This window comes from Pteropus alecto, unplaced genomic scaffold (genome assembly GCF_000325575.1).
Source record: "Pteropus alecto unplaced genomic scaffold, ASM32557v1 scaffold45, whole genome shotgun sequence".
Lineage (NCBI taxonomy): Eukaryota > Metazoa > Chordata > Mammalia > Chiroptera > Pteropodidae > Pteropus > Pteropus alecto.
This window is the reverse complement of record NW_006442491.1, coordinates 29,198,748-29,212,838: the sequence shown is the minus strand read 5'-3', so window position 1 is coordinate 29,212,838 and position 14,091 is coordinate 29,198,748. Positions and strand designations below refer to the sequence as shown.

The 14,091-nt window shown below is 43.1% G+C and overlaps 1 protein-coding gene and 1 non-coding gene across 2 annotated transcripts; both read right to left on the bottom strand.

The window, feature by feature from the left end:
• Positions 1-375: 375 nt before the first annotated feature.
• ZSWIM3 (zinc finger SWIM-type containing 3) lies at positions 376-13,944 on the bottom strand. Its single transcript, XM_006921867.1, has 2 exons — positions 13,555-13,944; positions 376-2,812 (listed from the first exon to the last, which is right to left on the bottom strand). The coding sequence occupies exons 1-2, from the start codon at positions 13,707-13,709 to the stop codon at positions 877-879; spliced, it is 2,091 nt and encodes a 696-aa protein (XP_006921929.1). The 5' UTR covers positions 13,710-13,944; the 3' UTR covers positions 376-876.
• Positions 9,616-9,734, bottom strand: LOC112471380. The gene has a single exon (XR_003043279.1). It is a non-coding gene; the product is annotated as a 5S ribosomal RNA (ribosomal RNA).
• Positions 13,945-14,091: the final 147 nt, after the last annotated feature.

Genomic DNA, 14,091 nt, shown 5'->3' with positions numbered 1-14,091 from the left:
AAAGGCAGTGCTGATACTTATAAAATGCAGCGAAAATGTTCTGTTTATAAAAATCTAGAGGGGAAACTGAAACTAGAACAGGCCAACACACTAGTTTTTGCAGATGAGGAAAACGGGGTCAAAAAAATTAGGATTTTTCCCACAGTCCCCCAGCAAGCTGCAGGCTGTGGAGTCCAGGATTCAGGTTTCTTCCCTATGTGGCCACCTCATGCTAGAATACGAGGCATCCTGAAATCAGTGCTGAAGGCTTGGCTGATAGGAAGGCTGTACTAAGTGATGTATTGTTAAATCTTTGAACTTAAGGCATCAGGTTCTATTTTCCTTTACAAACCCCATTAGATTCCTTCCCTGTTCATTCAACACACGTTTCCCTGGCTTATTTGATTTTATTTAAAAAAACAAAAAACAACTTTTATTTAATATGATTAAAAATAGATACAAATAACAGATTCTTTGTAAAGAGCAGCAACAATCGAGGATTACCCTCCTTCCCTTTGTCCCTTAAAACAGACCCTTTTACCAGGTCCATTTTGTCTCACCCCATTCTGGGACAGGGGTTCATCTCTGTAAAGTGAATAAGATCTGATCTCAAGAGTTGGGGCAGAAAGAGGGATGACCTTCCATCATGGAGACAACTTTGGCCTTGAACAATGAATGAGGCTCCAGAGGAATGCTAAAAGTAGAGCAGAAAAGGGGCAAATTCAAAGGACTGTCACATGGTAGGATTCTTTTTTTTCTTAGGATAACGTTCTTCCTAGCCCTACCTAGGACGACATTGGTGGTTAAAATGCTGCTCCCCAAGCATGTCCTGGCCACCACAAGCTTTCAGACCTCTAGGGAGAGGGGTTTGTGGTCTAATGTGCCAGCCCAAGTGTTTCAATCATGAATCGTAGATCCAGCAAGAGGGAGCCCATCGCCTTCCTCCTGCTTTCCCCAGAGAAAAGGAAGGTAGCCCACATCCTTGAAGTCCTCTGACTGCTGAGTGGGCTCAGGTGGCTGGTAAGGGTCTGCCCAGATGTCGACAATCTTGTGCAGGGTGGCAAAGCGCTCCTCCAGCTCTGGTCCCTCACTCTGCATTAGCAGGTTTGCTAGCTCCCTGCTTAGGTCCTGAATCATGTCATTCCGTCCTTGCTTCCCAGGCTGGCCTGTGTTTAGGACCACAACAGGGTCCCGGAGCTCCCCACTAGGCCCCAGGAGGTGCTGGTACCTCTTTTGCCACCGGCGGCACACCATGGTTTCACCCACGGGCTTCTGGCTGGTGTGCAGCAGGGCCAAAATGTGCCGGCAGGGCAGATGATACCATTGCTGAAAGGAACAGCTGCAGCTGCAGCCATCTTTGCTAACCTGGTGAGAGTCCTCTAGCAGCTGAACGTCCACTGAGGAGCCAGCCATGTCCACCAGGTGGGTAGAGTTCTGTACCACCTCCCACTCATTATAGCACAGCTTATAAGCCAGTTCAGAGCCACTCTGGTGCAAGGTGTCCAGCATGCCACCCCGGGAGAGCTGCACCTGTGGCTCCTGCTGCAACTGTGCCTGCTGTGGGTATGGCTTTGTTTCTTTCACAGGGAGCCTGGTGAGGCTCCCTCCACAGATTCCAAAAGCCTTCTTGGACTTTGGTGGCATGCTTGCTGGCCGGGTTCTCTTTAACTTGGGAGGAACTGTGGGCAAGTTCTTCACACCTTTGGTATTGAAGAAGTCTATGTAATCCACAAAGCGGAGGATGCAGTCCAGCAGGGACTGCTGTTCCCGAAAGAGGCTTGACACTTTGCTGGTGATGACATCTAGGCTGTCCATGTAGGTGTTACACGCGTGCAGGCCCTTCCTGACATGCATGTACCACAGCAGTTCACAAGAGAACCAGTGGGCCTGCAGGAAGCTGAAGAGTTCCTCATCTAGTAGGGCTTGGGCCATCTGACAGAGATTTTGCAGGCTGGCATCAGAAGTGACAAACACAGCCTCCCGCAGGGCTTCTTTCATGAGATTTTTAAAGGATGGATTTACCGAACTACGATGCAACTTCTTCTCCAAGAGTCGGGTTGTATGGTAGATAGAAAGGAGCATGCGAGCGGCAGGAAAGATCTCCTGCAGGACGGCTCGATGAGGGAAGGATGGGTCCACAAAGACCACCTTGATCTTGGGCCAATCTGAGTTGAACTCGGCGAAGATGCTCAGCATCTTGGCCACAGACGTGGCTGTCTCAGCCTTGAGTACAGCAAAATGTACCACTCGACCCTCTCGTTCCTTGTTTTCCACCAAGAAAGCATAGAGGATGTGGCCCTGGGCATTCTCCACCCGGTGCAGCAAGAGATTTTCTGGGAAGCGGATGAATAGGTTGCTCATCTTGCTGCTCTGAAAGCTGAGCCGGTCCAGGTCTTGGCTGTTGCCTACACTGAGGGAGGCCATGGAACCCTCATCTACCTTAAGAAAGTTCTTCATCACTTTTGCTATCTTGGCCAGGTCAGAAGGAGTGATGCCCTCCTGTTCTGGCTTTGAGGCTGCTTGGACCTTATCTAAGCAAAATGATGGTTCAACCAGGGACTTTTCAGCCCCGTTAGGATCTTTCTTCAATGTGGGCTGTGCAGGCTGGGGTTTCTGCAGGCACATTGTCTTTTGAGATTTGCCACCAGTGTCTCCTCCAGGACCCGCAGTTTTAGAGTCAACATGTATATGCTGGGTATTGAGTTCACTGATAAATAGCCTATCCAGCTTCTCATTGTACCGCAGAAGCAAGTAGGCTGGGCACATGTCCACCTCTGGTGTTCTCTTCCTGTTTGACTGGGTTCGAATACAGACAAATTTCACCTGCACATATCTAGGGAAGGTAGAGGTGACAATGAGAAAGGTGCTCATCATCTCCTTTCTCTTTTAAGACAAGGCTTTGTAGGGACTTAAGTGGCTGATCTATTTCCTGGAGACTACAATACAATATAGGATGCAGGATAGGAAGATATAAGTTCACTCTCCAGGCCCAAAGTAAACGACTCTTCAAGACCCTGTCTAACTAAAACTCCCTTTATTTTCATCTACAGCAGTTCTAAGCCCCAACATCTTTCATTCACTCTCTGTTGCCCATCTGCAGCTGCCAACAATTCACTCTGAGGCAAGACACAAGGGAAAATAGATATGACGCAGTAGAGCGCCTAGCTGATCACTTACTATTTAAAGTGTCCCCTCCATTCCTGCCTTTTGGGAGCCTTTGCTTCCTCCAGACAGCAAAGATAAAAATGGCCTTTAGGGGTAAGGTTGTGTCTGGGCCTCTTCTCTAAGAGGGAAGATCTCTGTTCATCTTTCAATTAAAGAAAAATGTCCACATCCTAAGAGATTTTGCGAACCCTGGGCTAGATGATCTTTAGAGTCCCTGCTGGCTTTGCCATTCTAGGTGGAAAGTGATGATTTAAAGGAGAAGAGTAATTAAGTTGAATATCTGCTCTTTTTCTCTTCCTATCCCCATTCAACCCAAGCTTCAAAGCCCAAATCAGGTCCCGACTTCTCCAGGAAGCCTTTATGGATGCCCTCAAGCCACAGTAATTGCTCCTTTCTCTGAATTCATAGCATTTATTTAAAATTCTTAAAAATAAAAATAAAATAAATAAAATAAAAGGCTTAGCAGATTCTCTAGATAGCATACCTAGTGGTTGGACAGTAGGGATGCTGGAGGCTGACTGCTGGATTTGAATTCAGATTCTACCACTCAGAAGTTGTTTGACCTTGGGCAAGTCACTTCACCTCTCTGTGTGCAGTTTCCTCATCATAAAATGAAACTATCTTATTAGGGTTGTTATGAGAATTAAATAAGCCACAGACATAATATTTTAGCCCAGAGCCTGGTTCAGCTTTCTGTTCATTCTAAATAAAAGTCAGCTACTATAATCATAGCTCCTATGCCTTGTGACATTCTCCTGGGTATTTATGCAGAGTATTCCATGTACCTAACAATGCTATTCCTTCAGCAGAGTCTTATCAGAGATCTACTGGATGAAGGACTAATGGACCACTGGTGGGTGGAATGTGTCACATCCCTGCCTCCTCAGGGAGAGCCCCGCCCCAACCCAAACACCAGGGAAGGGGAAAATAAATCTCAGCTCCTGATGTGACGTGACACAGCCTCAGTATCTCACCAACCTCTTTCCAAACACCCTAATCCAGCTGGTCCTGTTGGCTCACCCTGTGGGGTAAGCGTATAAAAACAGGATATGCCAGGACCGCAATAACAGGGTGGAGGGGCCCAGGGCTGAAAATACCTGCACCTGTTGTGTGCACAGTGCTGGGGTGGCAACACCATCTCCAGCTTGGGATTGGGAAGGGGCTGGAGCAGCCCAGTAGTATGGCAAGGCCAGTGAGGGGTGACTGCAGTGTGGCCTCTGCAGTCACCAGTGTGTCTGCAGCGTGTCTCCAGCTTCGTTTTCTACCCCCACACCATCTTGTTGTTTTTTATGCCCTAGAAAGACAAACTATATACAGCTTCCCATGTTCACTGTGCTGTGTCTCATCTCTGTGCTTTTGCTCATGTTTGTCTGTCTGGATGCCCTTCCCACCCGTCTTCATCTCAGAGCTTACTACTCATCCTCTAGGACAATGTACACCCATCTCCTTCTCCAGGGAGACTTCCCCAAGCCTTTAGATTGGGCCCTACCCTTCTGCTGGCTCAACATGTTAGCATAGCTCTAGCTCATCAAATTATATTGACTTTATGTGCTCTTAGCACATGTTTGTTAAGCTAGTCCAAAGAAAAGATACTGGTGAATGCCAACCACAAAACCCTTTGTACCTCTCTTGGTTCCATTAATGACTACACCTGCCAGGGTGGAAACCTTGGCATTCTTTTTAATTACTCCTCCTCCACATCTATATCCAATATGTTAAAAGTCTTTTAAATTCTTTCCTACCACTACTACATATATTAAGAATTATATATGCCAGGCTACATGTAAGTCCATAACATGCATCATTTTATACTATGAAAAGGGCTCTATCATCCAAATTTTATAGATGAGAAAACAGGCTTAAAGAGGTTCTCAAGGATGAGAATCTGGGATTTAATCCTCTAGCTAAAACTGAAGGATGTGGGGTTTGAACTAAGCCTGCTTAGCTAGTCAGTGTAGTTAACCATTATGCTGCCCGCTCTTTCAAAATCTCTCTCCTATCTCTGAATTCTCCTTTTACTCTCCTCAATTGACTCTCAATATATTGGTCATTCAGGTTCAATAAATTCCTTAAAGATCTCTACACATACTGTCCTCGTTGGTCATTGCTTTCAAACTTAATGAGCACTAGGTTGAAGCCTCTGTTATTTTTTTTCCTGCTTCCTTTCATCTTTTTTTTAATCGAGATATGACTTCCATACAGTGAAGCACACATTCTTTTGTAAGAATTCTTTGAGCGCTGTAGTTATTTTAATCTGTATTTCTGTCTCCCAGGTTAAAGCATAGACCCCCTTCAAGATAAGGATAGGGTTTTATACAATCATCCCTCAGTATCTGCAGGGGATTGGTTCCGGGAACCTCAAGAATACCAAGATCTACAGATGCTCAGTCTCTTACATAAAATGGCATCATATTTGCAGATAACCTATGTACATCCTCCCGTATACGTTAAATCATCTCTAGATTACCTATAATACAATGTACATGCTATGTAAATAGTTGTTATACTACACTGTTTAGGAAATAATGACAAGAAAAAAAAGTTTGTACATGTTCAGTATAGACACAACCATCAAGTATAATAGGCCAACCTACATAGTACATGTCAGCAATAACATAACTTTTTTTTCAAATATTTTTGATCTGTGGTTGGTTGAATACACCGCAGATACAGATACCATACTATGATATGGAGGGCTGATGTACTTTTCTGAATTTCTCTTAGTGCTTATTTCTAAGAGTATTCAACCAGCCTCTGGAGGATGAGAGTCAGCCAATGTTGCTTCCTTCAGTCTACTCTATAGGTGTTTATAACTGTGTCCCCAGTGTATTGTGGCCCCAGGGTACCCCCCAGTGCCTGGCCCTGCACCAGGCACAGACTAGGTCCTCTAAACACATACACTGAATGACTGTACGACATACTAGGAAGGTCCCCGAGAGGATTCTGTCAGATGACTTGGCTTCTAGTCCTAGCACTATTACTCTTACTAACTGTAACTTTGGACAAGTCCTTTGTTAAATTTCAAACATTTACTAAGTCCTACTATGTACCAAACACTCTACTAGTTGCTCAGAAGGCTACAGACACAAATTAGTCTCTACTCTCAGTCTAGTGAGCAGAGAGATTATTAAATAGATGGCCAGTAAAGTCAAGATTAAGAGAATATTATTATTCTTCAAAGCTTTTAACCTGTATTTATTGACCTGGTGGAGTAGAACATAACATAAACACAAGAGGACCCAATTCCTCAACCACAATAAGGGCGGAAAGCCGCAGGCCTGTCTCCTAGAGGATGCTTCTGTTATCAGAGAATGATTAAACAGAGGTACAAGCAATAAATTTATAACAGAATAGCATTCACCCTGTGGGGATTGGAACAGATTAACTAAAGCTTTTGATTCACTTCACATAAGATTTGTGTCATTGTTGGGTGTAAACTGCACCTTGAGCGATGAATAGGATTTTTATAGGTGGAGTAAAGCCATTTTAGACAATATAATTTAAGTGAGAAATGAGACTTGAGACTCGGAATCAGAAGACCTGATTTAAATTCCAGCTTTACTACTTAGTTGTGTGAACTTGGATAAGTCTCTTTACTTCCTCTAAGCCTCCAATTCCTAATTTACAAATATGGAGGTAACAAGAATACCGGTTTATGAATAATCAGTACCTGAGCCAAGAATAATCGATACCACTAAAAATGAATTTATTTAAAAAGCTGTGACAGAATCTGTTGGTGGCCTGCCCAACATCCCTTAGCCCCCTTCTTTCTTCCTAACAGAAGCCAAATTTATTTGGTTTGCCATTCCTCCCTGAAATAGCTAGGGCTTCAGGCCTAGTCTAAGCCAATTAAGGTAATCTCATTAGATACAGGCAAGGAGACTGGCCCAATTCTGGGCAAAGAGACATAATAGGAAATCTGCAGGAAACCAAGGACGGCTTTTTCTTCTGGATGTGATGCCTGCATTTGTGCCATGTGGGGAGCCATCCTGAGGGCAAAGACATGAGGATGGCAGAGTGGAAAGAAGCAAAAAGTCTTGGCCACTGAAACTATCTCCTTCAAAGGCCCACCTCTGGGCTTCTAAGAATTAAGGCATTTTGAGTCAGGGTTTTCAGTTAATTGCAGCCAAAAACATCTCCAGAAACATTTCATAATAAATAATGAGAAAAAAGATTTGAGTGGAAATTTATCTTAAAAAATGAGACTAAAATTATGAAGTTAATACTACATTTAACAAAATATGTTATAATGGTGAATATATGCCAATTCTTAGAATAATCAAAGAATGACTTAAAGTGTCAATTTCTTTTTTCCTGGTGTATTTTCCCCAAACACAAGATACTTTTATTTCCTGTCTCACTTTTGCAACATGTAAAGGTTTTGCCGAAATATTCCTGGGCTTTATCATTGTTGCCCAAGGGCCTAATTTAATTTTTTGCTATGCAAATCCTTTGCTTTTCAAGTTCCTCTCATATCATCATCCTTGTTGATTTCCCTTCCTTTGTTAATTGGTACAGGGCTGAAGGTGATGTAAGGAGTTCTCTATCATTACTTTCAGGACTTCACCAAGTCCCTACAGCTCTTGGGAGATGTGTAATTTCAGTTTGCAATTAATTTTATTTGCACTGTGTTATCCTGATGTTTACCACATCTATTCATTAGCCAGAAACTGATTACTTTGATGGGACCGGTAGGGATAAGCAGGAAGAAATGATTAAGTAGTGACTCATTTTATAAGTGGCCAATGTATTAGCAAGATTTTTGTGTTTTGTTTTTGCTTTCCTATGCAACTTTGTGACTATGGATACATGGAAAATAAAAACTCAGATAACAGGGCTTGGTTCAAAGGGTGTGATGAGGATTAAATAAAACAATGCCTGTAAAGTTCTTAGCAGAGTGTCTGGAATGCATCCCAAAAAAGTGTTCAAAAAAGGTAGCTACTACACTGAACAGCAGTGGAGAGAGACATTGGAATACTTTATGGATTATTTAAAGAATTTCGATCCCCCAAAAAACAACAAAATGCCCCACAACAGCTATATGTACAAATAGGGGAAGGAAAACGGGGTAAAAATCACAGCACTTCCCCGTTGACTGGGACTTTTGGTCACTGAGTGATACTCCCACAGAACATTTCTTTGGCTCTTAAAAATACCTACTACTCTCTATCATGTACTACAGTTACAACTTAGGCAAATATTTACTGAGCACTATGTTTCAGCCACTACATGTATTTTCTTATTTAATCTTCACCACATCCTCCTCATTTTACAGAGGAATAAACTGTGTGGCAAAGGTTAAAAGTCTTGTCCAAATACAAGGGCAAAGCCTGTCTTTCTGACTATAGAGCTCTCACTTACAACCATTATGCTAGCTTTTCCTAATCTTCGAGGAATCACAAACCACCTTTATATCTGCCATAGCCACTCATATAACATTTGCATAATCATTTTCAAATGGTTTTCTTTAGATCAGCTCACTTTATTTATGTTTAGATATTAACATAAATACTTACTGTGAAAATTATCTCACTTGTTGACCAGCATTATGCAAAACTGGTTGTGGGTAACAGCTGCATTCTACTAAATTATCTCCTAAAAACCCTTCTGCTACCCACCCTCCAGTCCCTCAAGAGAAACGCTCATCCCACCAAACCATGTATCATTCAAAAAGCCCGATATAGTCTACTCTGCACAAAGCCAGTGTCCAATAAGAAATCCAAGAATATTCTTCACAACATCCCAATGAATAGTCAACCCGTCTCTGCTAAAGGCCTGAGTGGCACATGAATTCACTTCCTCATCAGCTAGCACAGCCCTCTACTGTCCTCAAGAGTAGAGACCACAAGCGACTCATCTTTGCACTCCAGCTCGATGCCTGGGGGTAAACATTTTACCCCTCACTAGAAGTTTGTGGAAAGAATAAATGAACAAGTGGAATTAAAAAGCTGTTACAACCCAGGGGTTAAGTAGGGGCAGACTTTCGGTTCTAACACTCAGGTGCTTTCTTACAGTTTCTTACCCCACTCGCTGCTCCAACGTGCCCCTCCTTTCTCCCCATTTTCATTTTTCTGGGCTGTAACTGACCAAACTCAGACTTCTCTGGTTCACACCAGGTGTTTTTGCCAGCCTCAGTCCCTGCTCCTGGCCTTCCCTTTACTGTAGCTATCCTCTCCCTTGCCTTTTGTCCAAGTGTGTCTTGAGCAAACGACACACTGAGCCTTAATGTAAAGCGGAGAGATAGTTCTCTTGACGTTTAACTTCTCTTGGCGCGGTTCCCTATCTGCAAAATAATATTATAATAGCAGTTAATAGTTATGGAATATTTTCTGTATGCTAAGCACTGTGGTAAGCGCTTTACATGTATTAGCTCATATCAGGAATAACGAAACCTACCTCTGACGAGGCTTTTCTGAGGACCAAGTGCGATGAAGGTGAACGTGCTCTGTAAACTACTTTTCTTTTTTTTAAGGCCTACAGCACCTGGTCTTCCTAGGTGGTCCCCCATTCAAGTACTAACCAGGCCCGACCCTGCTTAGCTTCCGAGATCAGATGAGATTGGGCACGTTCAGGGTGGCATGGCTGTAGACATGCTCAGTAAACTAAAATGTCAGGGATGACTTTATTTTTTTCAAATCCAGAGCCTGCACTGGTATAGAGCATCAATCGGCGTTCCCACCCTTCCCACTGGATTCAGGTTCTGTCATTCGCCACCCAGCACTCCAGACGTTTCCACTGAAGTTCTCACTACTGTTTTAAGGAAATAATTATTTCTGTGATTAAAGTTTAATATTTGTCTCCCTGACTGGAGGGGAAGCTCCATGAAGGCAGGGGCCCAATTTATTTTTTTCAACGCTGAATCTCCAGACACTAGCATAGAGCTGTTTCCAGTTAACAACTATTAAAATCAATTGTAAATTTACAATTGATTTTAATAGACTAAGTGATATGGAATAATCTCCAAAATACATTGGTAAGTGAAAAAAGCAAGATGCAGAATGACATGTATAAATAGTATGTAGCCACTTGTGTTAAAAAAAAAATGAAAAAGAAGATGCATCAGATGCATATGCATGTACAGGTGTGCTTGTCCAGGCTCAGCACATCTTAGCAAGGTAACAGTGGTTGCCTCCAGATAACACAGTGGAAAAGACACTGACTTTTAGACCCTTTTGTATGGTTTGAAAAACATTTTAAATTATATGACTATATTAACCACTCAAAAACGAATTCATTTTTTAAATCGTTCAACCTTCAAGAATAAAAATAAATGCAACTAATCCCAACACTCCAATCCGCTATCTGAGACCCTCCAATTTCCTTTCCTACTGCTCCAGCATAAATCTTCCTTCTAGCTCAGCAGGTTTCCTCACTGTCCTGAGTACATGATGTTAACATCTGTACTAACTCACACCATTTCTCCCTCCAGGAAGTTAATCCTCCTGTGGTAGGCAGAATGGTCCCCAAAGATGTCCACTTCCTAATCTCTAGACCCTGTGAATATGATCGGTTACATGGCAAAGGGGAATTAAGATTGCAGATGGAATTAAGGTTGCCAATTAGGTGACTTTTAAAAAAGGAAATTATCCTAGACTATCTGGGTGGGCCTAACATAATCACAGGGTCCTAAAAGTAGAAGAGGGAGGCAGAAGATGGGAGCTGGAGATGAAGATGGGATGCAAGAAACAAGGTGAGAGTGATGTGAGGACTGAATCAGCCATTGCTGGCTCTGAAGATGGAGGAAGGGGACCATGAGCCAAGCATTGTAGGCAGACTCTAGAATTTGGAATAGACAAGAAAACGGACTCTCCTCTAGGGACTCCAGAAAGAAATGCAGCCCTGCTCATATCTAGATTTTAGCCCAGTGAGACCTGTGTCTGACTTCTAACTTACAGAACTGTAAGATAATAAATTTATATTTAAACCACTACATTGTGATTTGTTAGAGCAGCAAATAGAAAACTGATTTTTCTCTCTTGTGAGTCTCTACAGCACCAATCACCCTGAATCGCATGTTTAGCACTTGATGACTCATTCATTCAGCAATTATTTAATACCTGCTATGGGCCAAGCCCTGTGCTAGACCCTAGGGATGGTCATCTGAAGGGTGTTTAGGTACAAGTGTGAGATGTTTGGACTATATAGGTAGAATACAAAAAATGGTGAACCAGAGTCCCTCCCTGGAAGAGCTCAGCCAACACATGTAAATCTCTGTAAACTGTATTCCAAAACAACAATATGCCGTTAACAGGAGTAACAGGTGCTGTGACAGCTGTTAACAGGTGCTGTCAGAACACAGAAGAGGATCTAACCTAATCTTCTGGAAGTTAAAGCCTTCCTGGAAAATGTGCTGAAATCTGAAGGAAAAGTAATAATTAGCTAAAACAAAATTTCCCACAAGAGGTCCAAAATGACCTCAGCTTGCATAAGAATATTTATTTTAATAGTTATTTATAAATATATACCACTTGGGGGGCACTATACTGTTACTTCTTACATCTTATTGCTTAGATTGGGTCTAAAATAGGTTTCTTTGAATATTAAAACTGAATTTTAAACTGTTAATTGTAGTACAGGATATATAGTACTGAGATGACAGTATGCCATATAACTGACATTTGAGGAAAGAGCTAAGTGGATGGGCACGGTTATTTTAACCAGAGGACATGGTAAGTGTAAATACCAAGAAGTTGCGGGCTTGTGACAGGGGATGAGTGTGGAGCAGACCGGTTATGGATGGACACACAGCACAAGATGGAGAGATCAGAAGGGTCAGATGGTCTGCCAAGCCAAGTTAATAGTCTTGGACTTCATTCTGAGGGACATGGGAGGCACTGCATTTATTTGAACTAGACTAAGCATCTCAAGAGCAGGACTTTTTTTTGTATTAGTCTCACTGTTTAGAAAGATGCTATTGGTCATAGGATAAAGTCCAAATACCTCACAATGATACCTAAAGACCCTTTAGGTAAACTGCAGCTGACTTCATCTCTTGCCAAGTATGGTATCCCACACAGTTTCTCAAACATGCTACCTTCTTTCACATATCTGTACCTTTGCTCCATAGCTCATTTTGCATAGCTCCTTCTGGTCAAACTCCTCCATGCTACTTGATAATTAACCATTGAACTCCTATTCTAGCCCTTTCCATTCATTCATGGCCCAACAGAAACCATTACTTCCAGCATGAAGTCTTTCTCTACTTCCCAAGCATTTGTCACTTCTTCCTCTACACATCTCTTTTAAAGCACATACTAGTCAATTTACCTGAATCCAACTCTATCCTATCTTAAGATCTTTGAGGGTAGGTTGGTTACTTATCCATCCTTCTGTTGTCTGTACCCAGGATAGCACTGGACTTCGGAGTAGGGAAAAGAACATATAGCCTGCCTCCCTAGATGAGACCTTTGGCCAAACATCTCAACCCACAGATCTCAAACTCAGATGTACTTTGACACTCACAGTTGGCCCACATTATGTGTGTTCGAATTTGAATTTTTAATTTTTAAAAAGTGGACGAATTCACATAAAGCCTGGATTTCTGACTTGTCTTGCCCCAAATTCTGGCAACACTGGATCTTCATTTTCACATGGTAGCCATCAGCTGGAGTTGATGAGATGGGGCCTGCTCTCCATATTACTCCATTCGCACTTCTGTTGTCCCCAGCACAAAGACCTGGTGTTGGTGGTAATTTCATCATTCTTTTTTCTTATAGTGAAATTAAAATTACACTTTCTTTGACTGGGCTGTTTCGCCTGAGCCCTAAAGGCATTTGAGTTTTCAACCCTTATCTTAGCCTCTAAGCCTGTTTTCTCAAATGGGAAAAATAACATTTATCTATAATTCTCAATACAGTCCTGTGGGGTAAAGCCTACACGGACTAGAGAACGCTGCCTAGGACATGGGAAGTGTTTGAAAACCGGGTTTTTATCTCAGGAGCTCAAGAACTATTTACGAAACAAATGAATGAATGAATGAATGAATGAACCAACCAACCAACCAACCAACCAACCAACCAACTAACCAACAATTGATCGTGTTACTGCTTTGTAAAGAGGAGACTGATGAAGGAAATGATCGCGAAGGCATTTTTATCATTTGTGAAGGCCATATTTTGTGTCTGGGATACTGCAGGTACTCATAAAATGGGATAAATTACAGTTATGAATTCCGGAAAAAATGTGAATGAAGGAGTGTGAATGAGTGAAGGTGAAGCGGGTGTACAACATTGATGGCTGTGGAGGTTTTGCTCTCTTTCCAACCAGGCACCCAGCAGGTGCTCAGTGAATGCCTGTTGAATGTTCACAGAAACGAGGGCCCAACTGCACTCCCTCCTCCTCCAGGCCGCCCTCCTGAGGACTGTCCAGCCTCCTCCCCACCCTTCTGCCCTGCCCCTGCCCCGCCCTTACAGGATGTCCTCACGGATGGAGGTGCCATGGTTGAGGTTGTGGAAGCGGACGGAGACGCGGTCCCTGAGAATGAAGGAGCACTTGTTCTCCTTTTTGTAGGCGCTGAAGGACTTCTTGAAGTCTTCGTAGGTCTCGAAGCAGCTGCCCAGCTCCATGGCCGCCTCCTCAGCCCACACCAGGGGCTAGCCCCAAGATCAAGAACAGGGATCAGAGGTCACACTATGAGGGTCTACAGGCTGGCGCGGACCCAGGATGCTTTCAGGGTCGGCCCCAGCTAGGTTGCCGGCAATGGAGCTCAGGGGGAGCCCTAGGCTTAAGTCAGTCAAACCGACTGCGGGAGTCTTCGCTATTTGACAGAGGGGAAATGACACTCAGCCCTAATTATCCAGTCTCGGGGATCCGCCCCCTCACGGTTATGTCCAATCACACACGGGATTCCTAGACTGGCACTCATTTTCTCCAATCGTTAGAGAAAGATAGCCACACCCTCAAGGCTGACAGGCGCGCCAGCCAATCATAACCTGGATGGCTTAGTCT

What these genes read in the sequence shown, in the direction of transcription:
- ZSWIM3 (XM_006921867.1), bottom strand. Translation starts at nt 13,709, where the DNA reads ATGGAGCTGGGCAGCTGCTTCGAGACCTACGAAGACTTCAAGAAGTCC. An exon ending in TCCATCCGTGAGGACATCCT is followed by an intron (nt 2,813 to 13,554) that starts GTAAGGGCGGGG and finishes TACCTTCCCTAG; the next exon opens with ATATGTGCAGGTGAAATTTG.